Below are 22446 nucleotides of genomic sequence, written 5' to 3'. Positions count from 1 at the left end.
TGTTCCATGTCTTCACTTCAGGCCGAAACCCCACATCTGCGGGGTGAGGGAGGGGGTGGGGGGCTCTGGAGGGAAGCAGAAATGAAGCCTAGAAATAAATATAAATAATCCTTAACTTGAGTAAAAATATCAAAACAACTCAGAAAAACTCCACTGCAACTAAAGGTCCAGGTTTCAAAATCATACATAGGTAAAAATCGTTTTTCTGCTACTCATTCAGTGTTTTTATTGATTTATTATTTTTCAATCAAATAATTAGAATGTTAATCTTGAGGGTCCAAACAAGACACAGCAACAGCCACTGATTTAATCTTGACAGTGTGCAGTGGTGGAACAATTATTCAAATTGCGTACCAAGTAAAAGTACATACTTTTTAGTATCAGTGAGTAAAACCAGCCCCTGTCAGTGTTCTGTTATAATTTATGGCTTATGAATGAATGTGTAAGCAATACTTAAATGTTGTATCTAAGTTGGTCTACGTGAAGCAAATATTTAACTGTTTCATACACTACTGGGTAGTTATATTCTGTCATGACCCAGCTCAAGAGGTCACAACTATAAAGGGAGACGCGTCCGTTGTTAACATAGCAGCAAAGTGAAGAGTGAAGCATGTGTGTGCAGGTGTACTCAAATTTACACAATAAAACTCTCACGAGTGACCTGCAAGTGAGATGGTGCAGATTAGAGACACTCCTCCAACAGTTAACTAATGCTCCTCATGACCCTCTGGAGCATCACAATTATAAAAATGAATATATTTTTCATGTAAAATCTTAATCTGAAATGTTGCAATAGCTGTAAAATTTTTGAAGTAGGCAGGAAAATGTTACACTATTTGCTTCTGAAATGTAAAATAAATACACCCCAGCAAAGTAAAAGTACCTTAAAAGTGTATTTTGTGCACCTGGGTTAAATGGACATTGTTACTTTTCCCTCACTGACAGTTTTATCTTAATCTTATCATTCATTTGTTTGTATATGATCGCTGTTTATCCTGAAAAGTAACTATACCTTTCAAAGGGATGCAATGGAGTAGAAAGTACAATATTTGGCTGTAGTGGAGTAGACGTGGAAAGCAACAAGAAACTGAATAAGGCAAAGTAAGCGCTGCACAAATGGACTTAGCTTCATCAAAGGTCAGGTGTGTGTCATTGTTAGACATGTAGTCGTGCAACTCAGGAAAGGCTCTGATGTTATCAAAGACTGTGTTGCATTCAGGTGTGCCATGCTGACACACTGGAAAGGCATCATGACACTTCAAACAAGCAGAGCTACATCTAGTGATATTTTGACTTGTTATTACAGGTCAAACTGTCACGGCCTTAAACCATGAAGAGAGCCTGCAAAGACCAGCACGAGTCACTGGTATAGTTTTCAAAGAATGGCTTGTATTAAATCAAATTAAATTACATTTCATTGTATATTAACCACGCATTCAGTGGTTTCAAAGGTCCATTCAATTTCCGTTTACAACAGTGTTGTACGGCAATAAAATATAACTTTTAGTCCCTTTATGCTTTATGCTAATGCTGAATTAGGAAAAGAAGCTACTTCATCATGGGTTTTGTTTTTATTTGGCAGAGGACACTTGTGTATCTCTTATCCGAACGCTGCAGGGTGATCAGGCAGCGGCCAGAGTGGAAAACCTATAAAACATGTAATATGCTGGGGGGCCCTTTGAAGATCTGTTTGTCCTGGGCTCAGGTAAGTCCATCGGCACCCTGGGTTGATGGGTACCAATGATGTTCCGAGCGGTTTTAACAACCACATTAGACGGTACACATGGTCGAAAAATATCTTTATTAACATGTTAAAACAATAAATGCAAGTTTTAAAGTCAGTAAATAACTAAGAGCCACTATACAGGTCAGCTTATGTTTTTTACTCAAGACATCAGTTCAGTGGAGGACTGTGGGGATCTTCTTTATTCCCCAGTAGTTATTAAAGTTTATGTAATCAAGTAAGATGAACGAGGAGTCAGTCTTCTCACACAGTCAATGACATTGATATTTTTACAGTATGTTGATACATGTGCATTACATATGAGGGCAAATACAATCCGATATTGATCAACAGATTGGACCTCTGTTATTATTAATTGGGTGGTCGAGCAAGCTATAAAAACATAAAACGTGCACAATACAGGTTACACAAAACAAACTGCACCATCTTGTTGTCTTAAAAATTAAAAACACTTTCTTTTTTGATGAAATCCTTAAAGCTGATACAAAAAAAAGCTGCAAAAGGTATAGGAATCAAACATGTGACAGAAATATGTGTGTCCTGTATATATATTTATATATTGCAACATAAGTCAGCTTACTGTGTTTTGTGGTGAACATTGAGGGTTTTTTAATATCACACAAAAAGAACATAAACCTACAAACCTTCATGTTGCCTAAACATCCAGTAAAGCTCAGAGAAATAAGTGATGCTGCACTGAAGCGAAATGAGATCTGTTGACTCTGGAAGCTGCGCTGTGAGCTTTGTGTCGTATCAGTGAGTTTGAGCCGCTGAACCACAGTGAACCCAAGTGATGATGACAGAGGTGAAGCTTGGCTTGGAACAGGATCTTCATCTTGATCAGCGTGCTCAGCAGAGACAGTGACCGTCCGTCTGACTGGCTGACTGACTGACGGAGCAATATTCTCCGTCCGCTCCCCCTCTCCTGTTTCTCCTTTTCAGCGGTCAGCTCAGCAGACAGACGGCAGGAGAGGGGAAACAGCCAAGGGTTAGCAAGAAAGACCTGAAGGGAAGTATAAGGGCAGCGTGCAGAGCAGGAGGGTGAGGGGTTGGTGCACAGCTACAACATCAGTGTTTGCTGATGTGTGGACCAATCAGAGAGCTCCTTGATGTAGTTTGGACCAAACAGATCGTTGCAGTCTGTGTGCAGAGAGTACGGGTTATCGTCGGCAGCACCTGAGGAGCAAGGAAACACACATGGAGCACAAAACACACATGTAAATATGAATTGACAGAAACAGAAAGGAACCTCCAAACTTTTGTCCGTCCAAAGTATGTGATTATTCACACAGACAAACCATCTAACCAGGTCAGTGACGAAAGATGTGCTTATTTCCCACAATAACTCTCTTTCTGAGATCTTCACATTTTGACTTGAATTAGAACCAGAATTTTTGGAATAACAGTTGATTGTTGAGTCTCCTCCCAAGATCATCAAAAACTTTGGTTTGGTCAGTTCGGGTTTGACTGCGACCGGCGATCTGTCTCCAGGAATTTACATTTTGGTGCATTAAAGTTCTGACATATTGCACCATAATACAATAATGACACAATTCTGATGCAATCTGCCAGGTTTTTCCTCAGTGAATCAAGTATTGAAAGAAGTCATAAAAGTGTGAGGATTAAACTTCAAACGTACACCTCTTTGTTCAGCTGAAATCTAGCTGCTCAGCTAAAAGCAGTCTAAATATCGTCTTTTCAAATCAAGTTAGGATGTTGGGGCTTTCCGGAGATCTGGACATGCCATATGGACCCAATTAATGTTGTTTTTTACGTCCCCATCTATGTCAGAGAATGCTGCAACACTGTTTTACTGTGAGCCCCCAAAGATGTATGGTGGACCTTTAAGGAGTCGAACACAGTCCTTACAAACACAGACACACAAACTATAGATTTATACGTATAGTGTCATACAGTGCCACTGGTTCCACAGCGTGTTTGTTCTCCATCCTCTCTGCTCCCCAGTCTGGTTCCAGAGGTCAGCATTGCTTAAGTGGTCCATCAACTACAGGAAACAAAAAACCCACAGTCAGACAGACGGCGCCAAAACTGCATCCCACGAATGTGCAACTGATCTCTGAGCAGTGAAAAGAGCATGATGTTTCGTGTTTAGTCAGTGGGACTGTACAATAAAGGTCTGATACCTTAAACACAGCCTCGTTCTGCTCCAGGTCCTCTGGTTTGGCCTCCCACATCCCTGTACAACAACAAGAGCTATCATCCTTACCAGGACACACAGGCATCAATCAGAAGAACAACTAAAAGACTCGACAACAAGCATCTCACCGTGTGTCTGAGTGCTGCTGAATGTGTCTCCTGCGGGGGCCTCCACCTTCTGTGCTGTGTCTGATGTGGGTCTGGTGGTGGTGGGCTGCCACGCGTGCGCGGTGTACGCGTCATCACCTGAACTGGTCTGTCTTTCTCGAGGCCTGCTGAAAAACCGCAGCCCTGAGAGAGGACAGGACAGCGCCGTCACTCGAGGTCTGCCACGTGTCAGGACATGTTCACCTCTGAAGTGATGGACCCAACACGAAGGCGTCGCTTACCTCTCCTGCGTCTGTGTGTTTGCGTGCTGGGCATCATCCTGTAGACTCTGTAGGCGTTGCTGCCTCTCTTCCTGCTGTGCTCCTGCAGCTCACAGATGTCAGGCAGGGAATTCAAGGCACAGCGGAAGTTTGCCTTCCATGTCTTGGGATCTGGCTTGTCTTTGCCGGGACGGTACCGCCCTGAAGTGGACAAGCAGAAAGGCAAGAGTCACATAATAACTCAAAGAAACCGTAGGAGCATGTAGACCAGAAACTCTGGAGTTCTGCAAGGTAAAATAACAGTGGAGTCTGGACTATCTCTGTAGAGATCCTTTATATAATGTTGTGACACTTTGAATGACTATCTCAGCCTGTCATTAACAGTCACAGTTGCTCTCAAGGTTTCCATTGCAGCTTGTGATGTGACTGAGTCGATCTTCTGGACCGATTCCAAAATTTTTGTACGTACAAGTCATTTACACACCCAAATACGTACGAACATTCGGCTCAGCTTTAATTAAATAACGTAATGACTCTTCTTTCTGAGCAGTCTTTGCCCACTTATTGTACGTTTAAAGAGTCAGCGTTTTCAAGCTCTGATGACAGCATCACAGCTGAATGTGGGTTTATGTGGTTAGACTTAGGTTTTGTTGCAGCTGTCAGGGCGCCAAACAGTGGCATCACTGTGGCCCGGAGTAAACCTGTGCGTCACTGCAGCGAGGTGAGAAGCTAAGCCACTGGAGGTCAGCAAAAAAACAAGATGTTCAGGGTCCACAGCTCTCCAAAAACATAAGATTTTTTTTAGAAATCATTTAAAAAGTAAACATGAAGAAAGTTTCCTTGGAACAGCTGTGTTTTCATAGGTATCTGCATTATCCCCTTCATAGGGCCTTTCCAACTGGAAGCCTGCGGGGTAGGTGTTTCCTTTTAACAACCTCATTGTGACCAGTTCACTATTTATGCCTGTTGCCAAGCACAGAAATACCCTCTCAGTAAATAAACAGATAACCCCAGCTTTGTAAGCTGGGGAATTTGGAGACAAACTGGAAACTACTTCCAACATTGAAGGTGCATATTTTCTTGTATTTATGTAAACAGCAAGAGAAAAAGAGTGCATTGTTCAACATGTTTAAATTGCTAGCTCGGACCTAGTGAATGTAAAAGTCTGGGCCCTTGGCTGTGAGTTGCACAATAAAAACTAATAAGATGTCAAATAATCTGTATGGAAATGATCGCCTTTGTTACCAAGTGCGCTTCTTTGGAAGAGACACGGAACCTGATAAGAGAACTGCTCAAAAAAAAAAACAGGAATCTAATCGAATCAGACCTCCACTTGTCACTCAGTCGTACATATCTCTTTGTTTTAATATTCACACACTACTGGTAAAACTTGAAAGGTACTTCCTCCTTTGAAAAGAACGTTATCTATCACCAGCTGTCAGACCATTCATCGTCCACTGTACTGTCAGGTGACTCCATCCAGAGTCCTTTCTCATATCTAGTGTGATCTGGGTCTCAGCCAGCCCTCTGGATATAATTGCCAGCCTCAGTCATAAAATCAACGGAGCTTTAAAGCTAATGGATCACTTACAGCGCACAACTTCCACCTCCCAGAGTCATTAATGATGTGAGGAGCCATCTTCAGTTTTGTGTCAAAGAGCATTAGAATTTTTTTTTTTTTTTTGCACAGGGTGCTTCAGTGGACAGTTCAGATATATATTATCTTCTATTTTACTGTTGGGTTTGTTCTATTAAATTCATTAAGTGTTACCAGTTATTGTCTTGAATGCTGAGCTGAGTTTTGGAACGTAGCCATTCCAAACAGTTTGCATTTGTCATATAGTCATGTGTCTGTTGAATAGGTTTTCTGTAGACCTCTTGAAGAGCCGTCCAGCTGTACTTTGACAGCAACACGATCTGAACTGGAGCTTTCCCATGATGTGATGCAGTCACCAAGCATGACTTTCCCAAGACTGGAGTGAGTGTGTGTGTGTGTGTGTGTGTGTGTGTGTGTGTGTGTGTGTGTGTGTGTGTGTGTGTGTGTTGGTTAGAGAGCATTGTCACATTATTATTATATTAAAGGGGCATTATGTGGTTTTGGATAAGAAATTCACAACACAGAATTGTAATGTTGACAACATTATACAAACTCGGGCATATTTGTGTTTTCCGTAACTGAATAAACAAGCTGTTCTCAGAGGAAAATATGTTTGAAGCTAGAGAGGTGGCAGGGTCCGCCACATATAAACAAAGTAAAACAGTATGAAATTGTCCTTTAAGGTCAGTTTGTTTATTCAGTCAGAACACAAAGAGCATTTGTTTATTTAGTTTATAAATATAGTTTATAGGCATGGAAAAGTCAATGAAGAGCTTCTGATTGAAAATTCAAAAATAAATTAGAATCAAGTGTTTAATGTTCCATATTTTGTGGATTCCGGACATTAAGTAATGCAAAAAAAAAAAAAAAAGCAAATCAGATCATTCAGTTTCTTTGTTTATGATTGAAAACAGGTTTCAAAGATCACGTTTTTACTATGACAAGATGTCAATTAAATGAACTGAAAGGAATGCTTTAAATAATTTGCACTTGATTGTACTTGATTACATATCATGTGAACGTTGCTTGTAAATGCCAACCTGGTTTGTTTTTAAATGTGAGGTGTACTAACAGGTTTGTTTCTTTCAGTTCAGCATAGAGCTTTCATTGCAGGGAGTTGCCCTGATTGAAGTGAGAGCACATAAATATAATATGTTATAAGTGGCATTAGCTGCTGTTATTAAAAGGTTGTCGTGCATTTCTCATGGCCTAGCTGCAACCTGGGAATGTGGTAAATCTAGAAAAACGTGGACTGAACTCGTGGCGGCTCTTCACTGGAACTACTTGAGCTTAGCAGGAAACTGGTCTGCAGGTAGATGCGATCGGGGTGGTTGAAATCGTTGGCCAAAAATGCGATGAAAAAAATCCCAGCTGCCACTGTCCTTCTGCATTTCAACTTCACAGTTAGAAACTTTATTTTCTGACTAAATGTCATTGGATTTAATGCTTTCTCCTGAATGAAGTCATCCACTAATGCCGATTGTTTTGCGGGTGTTTTAACCTTTACTGACAGACCCCTGGCCTCAATTGAACCACTGATGTTATGAACACATCCTGTAAAAGTCAAAAGTCAAAAGAACCTGAAAATGAGGCACAGACTCTTAGAGACAGCGAGAGGTGCTCAGTCCGTTGTGTTGTTGGGCTGAGTGATCATTCAGTATTATTGTAGTCAGAGGCGTGTGACGTTTCCTTTGTACATGTATGAAAACATTCCAGTGGAATACATTTAAATACACAAATACTGGTGAATACATTTGGCACATTCTGATAAAAGATATCGTACCATGATAGTTCAACCATGCCGACCAGTCCAGTGATGAGGCTCTGACCCCAGAAGCCCATTCTGTCAGTTTACTGGGGACCACAAAGCTTTTCTCTGCTGTGGTTTTACTCCACAGAGCATCAGTGTTACACAACGTATCAGGCAAAGTGCCTCATACTAAAAACACATTTTGCTCCTACCAGTGTGCATGGCCCAGCTCCTGAAGAGTGTAGCATCTCGGTCAATACTCCAGCCGTGTCGGGCGGCATGTTTCCACGGGATTTGGAAGATTTGCGCTGACTGTTGAATAAAGCGCAATAAGATGATTCATGCTTTATTCTTTGTGCATTTCCCATAGTGCAACCTTCTTGCCCCCAGCTGTGTGTGTGCATGTGAGGGTGAGATGGAGAGGGTCTAACCTGGTCCAGCCAGCTGACTCCTGGATACCTCCCAGACTGAATCTGCTCCTCCAGCCACGGCCTCAGCCTCAGCCGGCCCGGTTGTTGCATGCTGCAGTCCAAAGCTTCAGGTGAGCAGGAAGGTGTTGGGTATAGACGTGTCACCAGCTACGCGGGAGCCAGTGATAGCAGTACACTTCTCTGGAGCTCAGATTTAATCATAGGTGAAGCCGGGGCACCCTTCATGCTTCACCGCATTCGTCCAATCACAGACTTCTCAGTTATTAAAATCTCCCTCCTCCTCCCAAAAGCCTTCCTCACTTCTAAAGTGGCTCCTCCAATTACAGGAAGTATTGTATACTGTATGTTGGTTTCCTCATGAGCGAGATGGAGGTGGAGTATGATGGAGTGGAGAGTGGTGAAGGTCCTGCTGCAGGTTTTTAATATTTCTCCTGAAACTGAACATGCTGAGGACGGACACTATTGTGGCACTGGTACAATCAAACATTTGAATGTGCGGCATTTAATCCGACCATGCACACGTCATCATTCTGGTTACTGTCAATGGTGATAATGTGGTTTCTCATGTGGTTCCGTGTGAAGTCACTGTGGCAGAGGTGGGAGACACTGTGTGTTCATGTAAAGCCACCAGGTGGAAGCAGAGTTATCACTGTTATGTGACAGGCGCCGCTGCAGCACCTGTTGCAACAGGTTCCTTCTGGTTCCTACTTACTTGTGAAATTCATACACAATGGCCCTTTAAACTTGCGAGCCTTCTGTTGACACTGTTCACACACAGTCGCATTATCAGATAAGTGTTAGATGAGACTATGTGCTATATGTTAAAGTACAGTATTTGTGCACAATAATGGAGTCTGCCAAACTACTTCTACTCAAGCACAATTTTGAGGCATTATTTCAGTTTGATTTTACTTTGTACTTCTGCTCCGTCACATTTGGAGGCAAATATTTTACTTTTACTCACTACATTGCCCATGCTGCATTTTCTAATCAATCTATCTTATAGACAACTAAATAGAAACCATACTGATCAGCCAGGCTGACAATTAGTATACTGTGTACACATGCATGATATGAACAATAAACTTTTACTTGGAGTACATTCAGTATCAGATGCTTTAAGACTTTTGCTTGCGTGTGATCCATATGGGCGACTTTCATTTTTACCAAAGTAATACTGTAACACAATTTCCTTACTTTGACTCAAGTATGACCTTTAGGTACCTGTTATGACACTGTATATTATATACACTGTCACTGCAGCTGTTGTGAAATATTGTATTCATTTTAGTGGCACTGAAACAGTGCACTGCTTGAAGTCATTCTCATGGTAAACTACACATAAATAACACAAATAACACATTTTAGATGATTATAAGCTACATTCTGAATCATATAAATAATAATGAATAATTTATACAATTGTGTATTTCTATTAACATGTTAAAGAAGGTGCTGTATTATTTGTGTTATTATAGACTGCAACATACAGTTTTACAATTGTCACATTGATATTCATAGAATTTATTTAGTAAATCAGTAGCTCAGTGTCTGAGTCAAAAAAGTCACACCTCTCTGGCCCTGCACATTCATTTTGCTGCGTGCTGTTCTTCACTCTTCCTCAAATTATGTCTGACACCAGTGACCAGTTTCAACAGAAAACACTTCAAATTACGGAAGGATGTGTTTGGTCTTTCGCAAGTTCCACATAATGACTACTGCGTGGGATCAATTTTATCTTGCCATTCGGTTGCGTTTGAAGTTATCTGCAGATGTACATGAGATATATTTTGTTACAACAATACAACTGAAATCAACAGAAATTGCTCCTTATGCATGGAAACAAGGAGAGCCCCAGCAGTGATGTCTCCCTGAAGCAAACAAAACTCGGGGAAAATCCACATCGAACCACTTTTATTTGACATATTGTTATTATTACATATGTATTGCCAAAACAATGGGCTCTAAAGTAACAGGTGTTTCAGTTCACTTAACAAGAATACAACCATTACTTAACTTATTCACACAAATACAAGTTCCTTTTAAGCTACACCTTTTTTGCTGTGAGGAGAATAACGTACTGTGTGACGCAGTTTTCCTTGGCAGTGACTCAGCACTTCCAGAGAAGAGCTATGAGGAAGTGATTTCACAACAATGAGCTGCCACAGCCTGCATGACAGCAGGTTGTGGTTGCTCGTCTCTGGCGAGTTTACAGTTGATCATGATGCATTTCTTCTTTAAAAAAAAGTCTCAGCGGTGGCAGAATTGGGCAAATGTGCCATGTCCTCGGTGAAACATGACTCCACCCCCAGTCCGATCTGTCCTCTTCCTCACTCGTATTTTCAACATATCTCAACATTGTTTATAATACATAAGCCCCCCAAAAATGAGTTCATCAAAACTTCAGCGTTACACACTTTGATAGCCGCCTTCTGTGAACGTTGGCATTGACTGGCCGGCAGATAACAAAGAGAGGAGAGGTCTTTCCAGATCAGGGAGACACTTTGCACCCTGGAAATTATCAAAGAAACCTGGACCAGCTGGGTTTAAGGATATTTCAGGCATCTCACTGATTGATTCCTCTGGATATTTGTCCAGATGTTCCTCTTCCTCATCGCTCCGCTGCTCTGTGAACAAAATGTCGGGCTGCCCCACCAGATTTTGAAATGCCTGATAGTCGTCGTTCACTGGAGGGAAGCTGTGTGAAACTGCGGGCACGCAGCCGTAGCAGGGATTTTCATCGCACTTAATGGCCACTTCATGTGTTCCATTTAACTTTGCAGCATCGCTGACCGCCTCATCAGACCTCTCACACCCGTTCTCAACCCTGAATGCAGGATCACATGGCGCAATTGGGTTGGTGCTGCTAGAGCTGGAGGACAAACTGGAGTCTTCTGCACAGGAAAATCTCTCAGAATCTAAACTGCACTGCTGATAGGACATGTCCATTGGAATAAGAGATGAAGCCGCTGGGGGGAAAGTAATAAGCGGACAAGCTGGAATCTGTTGGTCAGAGCTCTCCAGCGGAGCCGAACCTCCCACATCCAGAGTCGGATGTGGGAGGTTTGGGATGAGGATGGAGTAGGTTTTGTTGTCAAAGCCAGATGATCCAGAATTCACGTCATCAGCTCTGACATCACAAAGGTTGTAGGGAGAGGAGATCAGATCGATGGCTGGGTTCATTTCTTGAAATGGGCTGGTGGTCAAAGGTGATATGGGGCTTATATTGGGGAAGGCTTTACGAAGGGCTTCCTCAACACCGGCAACAATGTCAACAGGCTCCGTGTTAGCGTAGCTGGTACAAGAGGAGCCAGTGCTGATTCCACTGCTTTGCTGAGGGCTCCCGCTGCTGCCGTCATGCAGTGACCCCTTTGACCTGAACAGAGAAAAACTTGTTACTTGAACTGCCAATGTAATCACACAGAACCCCTTAAGTAAATGCACTGTATCGTTGATGCTGCTGATGCCGCCATACTGACCATGATTTGGTGTCGTCTGGAATAAGAGGCTCAACAGAGATAGTGGATAAGAGAGGTCCGACCGGCTTCAAGACCTGCAGAGAGGAGGATGAAAGGGTTGAAACTACAGGTGTGAACACTTCAGTGAAAAAAAGAATCAATCTAGAAACAAATGTCCTTTTTGTGCCTTACGTCTTCCTTGCGTGGATGCATATCAAGAAGTCTTGGATTTGGACATTTGGCAACTGAGTCCCACCACACTGTTTTGGCCCTAAAGTCAAAAGCAAAAATAAAAATTATAATAATTAAACAATGTAAGTAAATATTACTTGCGCCACATAAACACAACACCGGGGTGGTTGTGTTTAAGCTTTTCATATTATTCACTGATAGACGTGACTTACTTTGTATAACAGACATATATGGCCCCGCTGATGATGACTGCTGCAATACTGAGGCTGATGATGATAGACATGAGCAGGACGTCAGGGGACATAGCTGTGAAGCAACACGTACAAAGGAAGTTTAGAACGGACATGAGGTGAGACGGCATACCGAAGAGATAAACTAGAGAGAAGTTCAGCATGGGGGCCTTTAGCTTTGCACAAAGGAAGTCGTATTACAAGTCAGAAACAGGATCCACAAACACTGTTATCACTGTATCAGCAGCTGTTGGCATTATCACATATTCAAAGTGGCCCTTGAATAAATAGGTATTTAGATTTGAGCAGCCACATCTCAATACAGAAGGATGCATAATATGGAAAAGGTCTCATGGATGATGAAAAATCTCATGGATGCATAATATGGGTCCACCTGCCCGTGTTCCCCACAAAGCATTTACACCAGAATTTTTATGTTGTCCTAAAAGTTGTACTTCACGGCGCAGGTGAAAAGACCTTCATCCTACGTCCGTGTTTGCTGCTATGTCAACTCACACAATGCCACACAAGTACACACAAGAGCACATTACTTCTGCATTACTGAACAACAAGTTTTTGTTGTCCTGGCTCAGATCCAAGACGGTTAGAGCCAACAGATATGCTGCAAATCTAAACATTTTTCAAATCCTACACACGCTGCACCTCGATGCCCTTTGAATGTTTCATGATTTGTTTTGTTTTTTTGTTTTAATTTCCAGGCATTCCTGGGAACTACAAAACCCAGACTACATGCCAATTCCAAAGATAACATCTTTTTTTTTTTTAATGCCTAAACAGACTCAGACTAAACAAACTTCCTTCACTTTGATGACCAAATCAATGAGACAGATAAACTGACCTTGAAAGGACGACAACAGGGACTTTATTCACCTCTGAGAACAGCTTGTTTAATCAGGTTTGGAGATATAATAATACTTCTAATTGTATTAATACCTCACTGATATTGTAAATATTAAAAAAAAAACATGAAGTTTAACTTTCTTCTCTAAATTACACAGTGCCCCTAAAACTTTTTGGTAGCTCAAACTGCATTGAATAGAAGAAACAGCATCATAACAACATATACTTTTTTCTATTTTGAAGCCGGTTTTGAATAATTGGCAGTGTAGATGAAGTGAAAAATAATTTGTTGACTCTCTAACTTGATTTAGAAGTTTTCAGTGGTCCAAGACTGTGTCTGTATATTTTACACACAGTGCATGTGATTGAACTCTGACACAACAGGTCCATCCTCCACTTTGTATTGAGGTCTCTGAACCTTTTTCAGCAAAGGAATATTCAGAAACTGCTTAAAAACTGACAGGACTGTAAAGACGACACTCACACGTTGTGAACTCCACCTCTTGGCTGCTGTCGCTGGAGAGGTTGTTCCAGTACACGCTTCTCACACTGACCAAATATGTTGTACTTGGCTTCAGGTGTTTCACATTTATTTCATAGTATCTCAGTCCATTGACTGTAGTTGGTTTGAAAGGTTCAGATACCTGGAATGGATAAACACATATGACATAATTAAAGTCCATGTCTGTGTCTACATCTCCAGGACAAATGATCTCAGTCATGACACTGTTACCTGTGCTGTGTTCCCTTTTATACGATAAGTCACAATAGCTCTCAAGTCGTCTCTGACACTGGGCCTGTGATCCATGTTCGTCCTCCAGGTGACTTCAAAATTCCCGTTGGATTCCTCCACTGTGACATCTGTTGGGACTCTGGGCTTAACTGTGGAAGAAGACGAGAGGCGAGAGAAGTGAGACTCTCCTGCTCCACTCTGATACTCCAGGACTGGATCAGTCTATTCCAGGCAGATGCAGATTTCCAGTTCACAGAGAGGGAGTCAACTCACATCTATTGGCCACGCTGATGATTTTGGAGGCCAAGTTTTCATCTCCTTTCCAAACTGTTGCATTGTGATCGTCCCCATAGATAAGAGTCATCTGAGTAGAGCAACAACACTTTCCCCTGTCGCACTGCTTGAAAATGCAAGATGCTAAGCTGTGGAAAACAAGATAAACAAATTTAAGAATACATTATTATTTTAAATATGTCTGGCTTTTCATGCTGATTCTAACATATAAATACTGTATATAAATGCATGAGTGAATATTGTAGTGAAATGACTGATTATTACCATATGATTACTCAATTAGAACTACAAAAAATAAATAAAACCGTGTAGTTTCAGTCTGAAGAAATAAGTTAAATCAGTTTACTCATTAAAGCCGAGGGACCTGAGCGTCAGGTTGTATCCAGAGCAGTTTGGTGCGTCAAAGTCGCAGGACATATTCACGTAGTCGTGGGTACAATCAAGATTTTGGACAACTGTACGAAACGAACACAAAAGCCCGAGATTAGACTTAATTTCAAACACGGACCATCGTTTCAAAGCCGTCAATGTCCACCGGGCTGAACGTACCAGAGAGAGCGATAGAAGTCGCAATGTTTCCCACAGCAAGCAGGGCGACGCACAGTGCGCCAAGTCCACTGGAGCTGAAACACAACACAAACAATCAGCCTGTTTTTCTTTACCTAAAACCGACGGGTGAGATTGTTTAGGTGGGAAAGTGGAGAATAATCGACTTTACCTCGCTGACTTCATGCTGGGACGAGTTAGATCCGTGTCTGTTTCCTTCTAAAATAACAATCCAGCTGCGACACGTTCAGTCTGGTGGAGAGCGCAGCTGCCTGTGTGTGTGTGTGTGTGTGTGTGTGTGTGTGTGTGTGTGTGTGTGTGTGTGTGTGTCTGTTCCTCTTATGGAAAAGCTCTTACTGGAAATGTTGAGCCACTAATTCACTGGTAAAGAGATCTCCACTCCCACTTCCTGGTCCAGAGGAGGGAAAGGAAGCACACGGACGTCAGCGGGATCTATCGGGATTCTGTGAAACTGAGCTTCCCAAATAGAAAACAGTTCGACGATATTTTTCATTTTCTGCCAGATGTTTTTAACGCACAACCGCTCGGGACAAAGTTGAGTCATCTCACTTTCACCAGCTGTTGACATTTCAATGTCACTGTCATTGCTGACATTTCATTGTCAACAGGAAATCAGCTTGGCAAGTTGTGAATAAAAAGCAGAGATGTGATAAGATGAGATGTTCACAGTGATACACGGCGGAATACATTTACTCAAATACATGTATTTAAGTACACGTTACAGGTATTTTACTTGAGTAGCTCTGTTTTCCACAACTTCATTCTTTCGCGTTTTGCTTTTTACTCACTTTATTTTACTCTTCTGTAGTTACTTTGTAGATGACATCCTACACCAGAGCCAAAGGAAGAAGATGTTTATTTATTTAATTAATTCGGATAATCAGAAAAATATCAGATCTGACAATCAGTCGACACAGTATACAGTATATACATACATACATGTGAATACATGTATCATTTATTTTTATTTGTTCTTTAGATCAAAATAGACACTTTAAGACTAAAGTAAAACTTTTACTGTGGCTGTTCAATCGCTGCCTTAAATATTTCAGTGAACTTAATTTAGATTGAATAGCTCCCTTAACATCTTCTATTAAGTTTTCTTCTTTCTATGATTTAAAGTTAAATGAACTTTAGAATGCATGTTTAACAAACTTTAGACAAAAGTTGAATCTACAGCTGCTGACACTGACGATCAATACAAATATATTTGATATTTTTTGTCACATGTGATGATTTCTTTGAGCCATCAGTTCCTCATTTCACACAAAATGATGAAGGAGTGGCACCTTTATGAAGTTCACTGTCACAGGATCAGCAGGAAGACATTTTGTGAAGCAACTCACAGTGGCTTGATCAGAAACGCTGTCGTGTGATTGGCTAAAGACTGAATTCAATACTGACCTCTATCATGGTTAATTCACAGACTTAATGACATCACATCACATCACACTCTGCAGTAAAGCGCTTACATGAAGAGCAACATACTTTTAAACAGACCTATGTGAGTGCCTTTTAGACACATTTCCTATTAAACCTATTAATGACTTTCTGAACTTTAATGATTATGCAAACATAAACAATAAACACATAAAGGAAATTGTCTCTGGGACAGTTAAAACATGTTTGGTCTTTCGCAAGTTCCTCATAATGCCGGCCGCCTGGGGTCAGTTTAATCTTGCCATTCAGTTGTGTTTAGAGTTATCTGCAGATGTATATGAGATATATTTTGTGACAACAATATAACTGAAGTCAATAGAAATCGCTCCTTATGCAATGAAACAACAATCAAGAAACCCAGCAGTGTCTCTCTGAAGCAAACACAACTCAGGAAAATTCACATTCGATAATATAAACAACTTTTCTTTGAAATATTATTATCATTATATATGTATTACCAAAACAATGCACTCTAATGTAACAGGTTTTTCACTTTCACTTAAGAATACAAGCATGACTTAACTTATTCACACAGACACAAGTTCCTCTTAAGCTACGTGTTTTTGCTGTGAGGAGAATAACGTCCTGTGTGACGCATTTTTCTGTGTTGGGACTCAACAGACGGATCAAACACTCCACAAGAAATGGCTCCACTGTTAGATCACATTTCACTGAGATACTAATGACTGGATGAGCAGAGCACGATTCCAGACACTTGAGAAACTTACACTCCCCACGAGTTATCTCCATTTGCATGTGAAAATCAAAGGACTTATTGAATATGTGAAATACATGAACTAACTGCAGCTGGGATTTTTTTCACATTTTCTTCTGTTTCTCTATGTACAGGCTCGGGTGTTTAAACACAGTAGAAACAAAGCAACTGATCCTAAAGTGCAAAGATGTGATTTCCTTAAATCACATTACAGTCATGTCACTATCAAACAATCTTCATCAGCAGGCGTCGTCGGGGAAATGCAAACCAGCTTGTGGTGAGAGGAGAGAAGTCACAGTGCAGATTTTCGAACACCATCAGTCCGATCTGTCCTCTTCCTCCCTCGTATTTTCAACATATCTCAACAACGTTTATAATACATAAGCCCCCCAAAAATGACTGTATCAAAACTTCAGCGTTACACACTTTGATAGCCGCCTTCTGTGAACACTGGCATTGACTGGCCGGTAGATAACAAAGAGAGGAGAGGTCTTTCCAGTTCAGAGAGACACTTTGCACCCTGGACATTATCAAAGAAACCTGGACCAGTTGGGTTTAAGGATATTTCAGGCATCTCACTGATTGAATCCTCTGGATATTTGTCCAGATGTTCCTCTTCCTCATCGCGCCGCTGCTCTGTGAACAAAATGTCGGGCTGCCCCACCAGATTTTGAAATGCCTGATAGTCGTCGTTCACTGGAGGGAAGCTGTGTGAAACTGCGGGCACACAGCCGTAGCAGGGATTTTCATCGCACTTAATGGCCACTTCATGTGTTCCATTTAGCTTTGCGGCATCGCCGACTGCCTCATCAGACCTCTCACACCCGTTCTCAACCCTGAATGCAGGATCACATGGCGCAATTGGGTTGGTGCTGCTAGAGCTGGAGGACAAACTGGAGTCTTCTGCACAGGAAAATGTCCCAGAATCTAAACTGCACTGCTGATAGGACATGTCCATTGGAATAAGAGATGAAGCCGCTGGGGGCAAAGTAATAAGCGGACAAGCCTGAATCTGTTGGTCAGCACAGATCACAATGTCACCCTGACTTGGATGGTATGTGGAGTCACACTGCATCTGGACCTCAGAGCTCTCCAGCAGAGTCAGATGTGGGAGGTTCGGGATGAGGATGGAGTAGGTTTTGCTGTCAAAGCCAGATGATCCAGAATTAACGTCATCAGCTCTGACATCACAAAGGTTGTAGGGAGAGGAGATCAGATCGATGGTTGGGTTCATTTCTTGAAATGGGCTGGTGGCCAAAGGTGATATCAGGCTTATATTGGGGAAGGCTTTACGAAGGGCTTCCTCAACACCGGCAACAATGTCAACAGGCTCCGTGTTAGCGTAGCTGGTACAAGAGGAGCCAGTGAGAGGTCTTTCCAGTTCAGGGAGACACTTTGCACCCTGGAAATTATCAAAGAAACCTGGACCAGTTGGGTTTAAGGATATTTCAGGCATCTCACTGATTGATTCCTCGGGATGTTTGTCCAGATGTTCCTCTTCCTCATCGCTCCGCTGCTCTGTGAACAAAATGTCGGGCTGCCCCACCAGATTTTGAAATGCCTGATAGTCGTCATTCACTGGAGGGAAGCTGTGTGAAACTGCGGGCACACAGCCGTAGCAGGGATTTTCATCGCACTTAATGGCCACTTCATGTGTTCCATTTAGCTTCGCGGCATCGCCGACTGCCTCATCAGACCTCTCACACCCGTTCTCAACCCTGAATGCAGGATCACATGGCGCAATTGGGTTGGTGCTGCTAGAGCTGGAGGACAAACTGGAGTCTTCTGCACAGGAAAATGTCCCAGAATCTAAACTGCACTGCTGATAGGACATGTCCATTGGAATAAGAGATGAAGCCGCTGGGGGGAAAGTAATAAGCGGACAAGCCTGAATCTGTTGGTCAGCACAGATCACAATGTCACCCTGACTAGGATGGTACGCGGAGTCACACTGCATCTGGACCTCAGAGCTCTCCAGCAGAGTCAGATGTGGGAGGTTCGGGATGAGGATGGAGTAGGTTTTGCTGTCAAAGCCAGATGATCCAGAATTAACGTCATCAGCTCTGACATCACAAAGGTTGTAGGGAGAGGAGATCAGATCGATGGTTGGGTTCATTTCTTGAAATGGGCTGGTGGTCAAAGGTGATATGGGGTTTATATTGGGGAAGGCTTTACGAAGGGCCTCAACACCGGGTACAATGTCAACAGGCTCCGTGTTAGCGTAGCTGGTACAAGAGGAGCCAGTGAGAGGTCTTTCCAGTTCAGGGAGACACTTTGCACCCTGGAAATTATCAAAGAAACCTGGACCAGTTGGGTTTAAGGATATTTCAGGCATCTCACTGATTGAATCCTCTGGATATTTGTCCAGATGTTCCTCTTCCTCATCGCTCCGCTGCTCTGCGAACAAAATGTCGGGCTGCCCCACCAGATTCTGAAATGCCTGATAGTCGTCGTTCACTGGAGGGAGGCTGTGTGAAACTGCGGGCACACAGCCGTAGCAGGGATTTTCATCGCACTTAATGGCCACTTCATGTGTTCCATTTAGCTTTGCAGCATCGCCGAACGTCTCATCAGACCTCTCACACCCGTTCTCAACCCTGAATGCAGGATCACATGGCGCAATTGGGTTGGTGCTGCTAGAGCTGGAGGACAAACTGGAGTCTTCTGCACAGGAAAATGTCCCAGAATCTGAACTGCACTGCTGATAGGACATGTCCATTGGGATAAGAGATGAAGCCGCTGGGGGGAAAGTAATAAGCGGACAAGCCTGAATCTGTTGGTCAGCACAGATCACAGTGTCACCCTGACTAGGATGGTACGCGGAGTCACACTGCATCTGGACCTCAGAGCTCTCCAGCAGAGTCAGATGTGGGAGGTTCGGGATGAGGATGGAGTAGGTTTTGTTGTCAAAGCCAGATGATCCAGAATTCACGTCATCAGCTCTGACATCACAAAGGTTGTAGGGAGAGGAGATCAGATCGATGGTTGGGTTCATTTCTTGAAATGGGCTGGTGGTCAAAGGTGATATGGGGCTTATATTGGGGAAGGCTTTACGAAGGGCTTCCTCAACACCGGCTACAATGTCAACAGGCTCCGTGTTAGCGTAGCTGGTACAAGAGGAGCCAGTGCTGATTCCACTGCTCCCGCTGCTGCTGTCATGCAGTGACCCCTTTGACCTGAACAGAGAAGAACTTGTTACTTAAACTGTCAATGTAATCACATGCATTAGGTTGTTGATGCTGGTGGTGCAGCCATACTGACCATGATTTGCTATCGTCTGGAATAAGAGGCTCAACAGAGATAGTGGATAAGAGAGGTCCGACCGGCTTCAAGACCTGCAGCGAGGAGGATGAAAGGGTTGAAACTACAGGTGTGAACACTTCAGTGAAAAAAAAGAATCAATCTAGAAACAAATGTCCTTTTTGTGCCTTACCTCTTCCATGCGTGGATGTATATCAAGAAGTCTTGGATTTGGACATTTGGCAACTGAGTCCCACCACACTGTTTTGGCCCTAAAGTCAAAAGCAAAAAAAAAAAAAAAAAAAAAAATGTAAGAAAATAATATTCGCGCCACATAAACACAACACCAAAGTCTTTGTTTAAAAGTCTTTCATATTATTCACTAACAGAGACACAAGGCTTTTCTTTTTGATCTTTACTTACTTTGCAAAACAGCCATATATGACCCCGCTGATGATGACTGCTGCAATACTGAGGCTGATGATGATAGCCAGGCGTGGAACGTCAGGGGACATAGCTGTGAAGCAACACGTACGACGAACGTTTAGAACGGACTTGAGGTGAGACGGTGTACGGCAGAGATGTAAACTAGAGAGAAGTTTGTCAAGTGTCCCTTTAACTTTGCACCAGGCAAGTCTTACAAGTCAGAAAGATCACAACAACATTTGCTTTTTCTATTTTGAAGTTTTGAATAACTGGCAAATCAAGTTTACAGTGCAGATGAAGTGAAAAATGATTTGTTAACTCTCTAAATTGAGTTTTAAGTTTTCAGTGGTCCAAGACTTTTAAATATTGTGTCTGTATATTTTACACACAGTTCATGTGATTGAACTCTGACACAACAGGTCCATCCTCCACTTTGTATTGAGGTCTCTGAACCTTTTTCAGCAAAGGAATATTCAGAAACTGCTTAAAAACTGACAGGACTGTAAAGACGACACTCACACGTTGTGAACTCCACCTCTTGGCTGCTGTCGCTGGAGAGGTTGTTCCAGTACACGCTTCTCACACTGACCAAATATGTTGTACTTGGCTTCAGGTGTTTCCCATTTATTTCATGGTATCTCAGTCCATCCATGACTGTAGTTGGTTTGAAAGGTTCAGATACCTGGAATGGATAAAGACATATGACATAATTAAAGTCCATGTCTGTGTCTACATCTCCAGGACAAATGATCTCAGTCATGACACTGTTACCTGTGCTGTGTCCCCTTTTATACGATAAGTCACAATAGCTCTCAAGTCGTCTCTGACACTGGGCCTGTGATCCATGTTCGTCCTCCAGGTGACTTTAAAATTCCCGTTGGATTCCTCCACTGTGACATCTGTTGGGACTCTGGGCTTAACTGTGGAAGAAGACGAGAGGCGAGAGAAGTGAGACTCTCCTGCTCCTCTCTGATACTCCAGGACTGGATCAGTCTATTCCAGGCAGATGCAGATTTCCAGTTCACAGAGAGGGAGTCAACTCACATCTATCGGCCACGCTGATGATTTTGGAGGCCAAGTTTTCATCTCCTTTCCAAACTGTTGCATTGTGATCTTCCCCATAGATAAGAGTCATCTGAGTAGAGCAACAACACTTTCCCCTGTCGCACTGCTTGAAAATGCAAGATGCTAAGCTGTGGAAAACAAGATAATTAAATTTAAGTATACAAGATGGTTATCATTATTATACATATTGTTATTTCTACATGTATTGTTATACATATTTCTAGCTTCTCATGATGATTCTAACATATATAGTGTATATAAATGCATTACAGAATATTCTACTGAAAATAATGATTATTAACATTCGATTACGCAACTAGAACTACAAAATAAAGAAACAGAAGTTTGTTGTTTATGTCTGTAGAAATAAGTTAAATCACTGCACTCGTTAGGGCTGAGGCACCGGAGCGTCAGGCTGTATCCAGAGCAGGTTGGTGCGTCCAAGTCACAGGACATCCTGTCGAAGTCGTGGGTACAATCAAGCTGTTTGACAACTGGTACGAAACGAACACAACACCGGGAGATTCACGATAAGATTTAATTTCACACATAAACCATTGTTTTACAGCTGTCTAAATCCACCGTGCTGAACGTACCAGAGAGAGCGATAGAAGTCGTAATGTTTCCCACAACAAGCAGGGCGACCGACAGTGCGCCAAGTCTACCGGAGCGGAAAAACAACAGACAATCAGGCTGTTTCTCTTCACTTAAAAGCGACGGATGAGATTATTTAGGTGGGAAAGTAGGGAATTATCGACTTTACCTCGTTGACTTCATCCTGGGACGAGTTAGATCCGTGTGTGTTTCCTTCTAAAATAACAATCCAGCACAGCCATATTCCGCCTGGTGTCAACAACCGCGGCCTCTCCTCTCTCCCTCTCTCTCTCCATGTCTTTCCTAAACTTTATGGGAAAGCTCTTACTGTAAATGTTGAGCCACTAATTCAGTGTTAAGAGATCTCAACTCCCATTTCCTCCCCCAGCAGAAGGAACGCTAAACTGAAATGTTTTTCTGTGGTATAACCGGAATAACACCCCACGCAGGCCCTGGTGTTGTGATGACATCACCCCCTTCACGACTCAGTTGTTGCCGACATACACATAATCATGTATTTGCACCATGTAGTCTCTGCAAATGACCCATCTATCAAAGACCATGTGATTTACAGCTGATATGTG

The 22446-nt window shown here is 42.3% G+C and overlaps 3 protein-coding genes across 4 annotated transcripts; all 3 read right to left on the bottom strand.

The window, feature by feature from the left end:
* Positions 1–1780: 1780 nt before the first annotated feature.
* On the bottom strand, positions 1781–9503 carry irf1a (interferon regulatory factor 1a). The gene is made up of 7 exons (XM_037094318.1): positions 8048–9503; positions 7829–7928; positions 4291–4470; positions 4031–4192; positions 3889–3941; positions 3659–3749; positions 1781–2920 (listed from the first exon to the last, which is right to left on the bottom strand). Exons 1-7 carry the CDS (start codon positions 8135–8137, stop codon positions 2805–2807), a joined length of 792 nt encoding a protein of 263 aa, XP_036950213.1. The 5' UTR covers positions 8138–9503; the 3' UTR covers positions 1781–2804.
* Positions 9504–9944: 441 nt separating this feature from the next.
* LOC119017580 lies at positions 9945–14699 on the bottom strand. Of its 2 annotated transcripts, none has more exons than XM_037094317.1 (10): positions 14534–14699; positions 14365–14438; positions 14180–14270; positions 13795–13943; positions 13522–13670; positions 13273–13432; positions 11910–12003; positions 11698–11776; positions 11527–11600; positions 9945–11423 (listed from the first exon to the last, which is right to left on the bottom strand). In XM_037094317.1, exons 1-10 carry the CDS (start codon positions 14545–14547, stop codon positions 10457–10459), a joined length of 1851 nt encoding a protein of 616 aa, XP_036950212.1. In that variant the 5' UTR covers positions 14548–14699; the 3' UTR covers positions 9945–10456. The 2 variants fall into 2 exon arrangements, with proteins under 2 accessions (XP_036950212.1, XP_036950211.1); XM_037094316.1 differs by having other exon boundaries at positions 14162–14270; positions 14534–14697.
* A 522-nt stretch (positions 14700–15221) lies between these two features.
* On the bottom strand, positions 15222–22353 carry LOC119017577. The gene is made up of 10 exons (XM_037094311.1): positions 22032–22353; positions 21865–21929; positions 21654–21762; positions 21248–21396; positions 20975–21123; positions 20723–20885; positions 20201–20294; positions 19971–20049; positions 19799–19872; positions 15222–19713 (listed from the first exon to the last, which is right to left on the bottom strand). Exons 1-10 carry the CDS (start codon positions 22043–22045, stop codon positions 16956–16958), a joined length of 3654 nt encoding a protein of 1217 aa, XP_036950206.1. The 5' UTR covers positions 22046–22353; the 3' UTR covers positions 15222–16955.
* Positions 22354–22446: the final 93 nt, after the last annotated feature.

The sequence above is a fragment of the Acanthopagrus latus genome, chromosome 4, assembly GCF_904848185.1.
Source record: "Acanthopagrus latus isolate v.2019 chromosome 4, fAcaLat1.1, whole genome shotgun sequence".
Taxonomy (NCBI): Eukaryota; Metazoa; Chordata; class Actinopteri; order Spariformes; family Sparidae; genus Acanthopagrus; species Acanthopagrus latus.
This window is presented reverse-complemented; position numbering and strand designations above follow the sequence as displayed.

What these genes read in the sequence shown, in the direction of transcription:
- irf1a (XM_037094318.1), bottom strand. Translation starts at nt 8,137, where the DNA reads ATGCAACAACCGGGCCGGCTGAGGCTGAGGCCGTGGCTGGAGGAGCAG. An exon ending in AACACACAGACGCAGGAGAG is followed by an intron (nt 4,193 to 4,290) that starts GTAAGCGACGCC and finishes GTCCTCTCTCAG; the next exon opens with GGCTGCGGTTTTTCAGCAGG. An exon ending in AGAACGAGGCTGTGTTTAAG is followed by an intron (nt 3,750 to 3,888) that starts GTATCAGACCTT and finishes TGTTTCCTGTAG; the next exon opens with TTGATGGACCACTTAAGCAA.
- LOC119017580 (XM_037094316.1), bottom strand. An exon ending in TGCATCCACGCAAGGAAGAC is followed by an intron (nt 11,601 to 11,697) that starts GTAAGGCACAAA and finishes TCCTCTCTGCAG; the next exon opens with GTCTTGAAGCCGGTCGGACC. An exon ending in CCAGACGACACCAAATCATG is followed by an intron (nt 11,424 to 11,526) that starts GTCAGTATGGCG and finishes TTCTCTGTTCAG; the next exon opens with GTCAAAGGGGTCACTGCATG.
- LOC119017577 (XM_037094311.1), bottom strand. An exon ending in TAAAAGGGGACACAGCACAG is followed by an intron (nt 20,886 to 20,974) that starts GTAACAGTGTCA and finishes TATCCATTCCAG; the next exon opens with GTATCTGAACCTTTCAAACC. An exon ending in TACATCCACGCATGGAAGAG is followed by an intron (nt 19,873 to 19,970) that starts GTAAGGCACAAA and finishes TCCTCGCTGCAG; the next exon opens with GTCTTGAAGCCGGTCGGACC.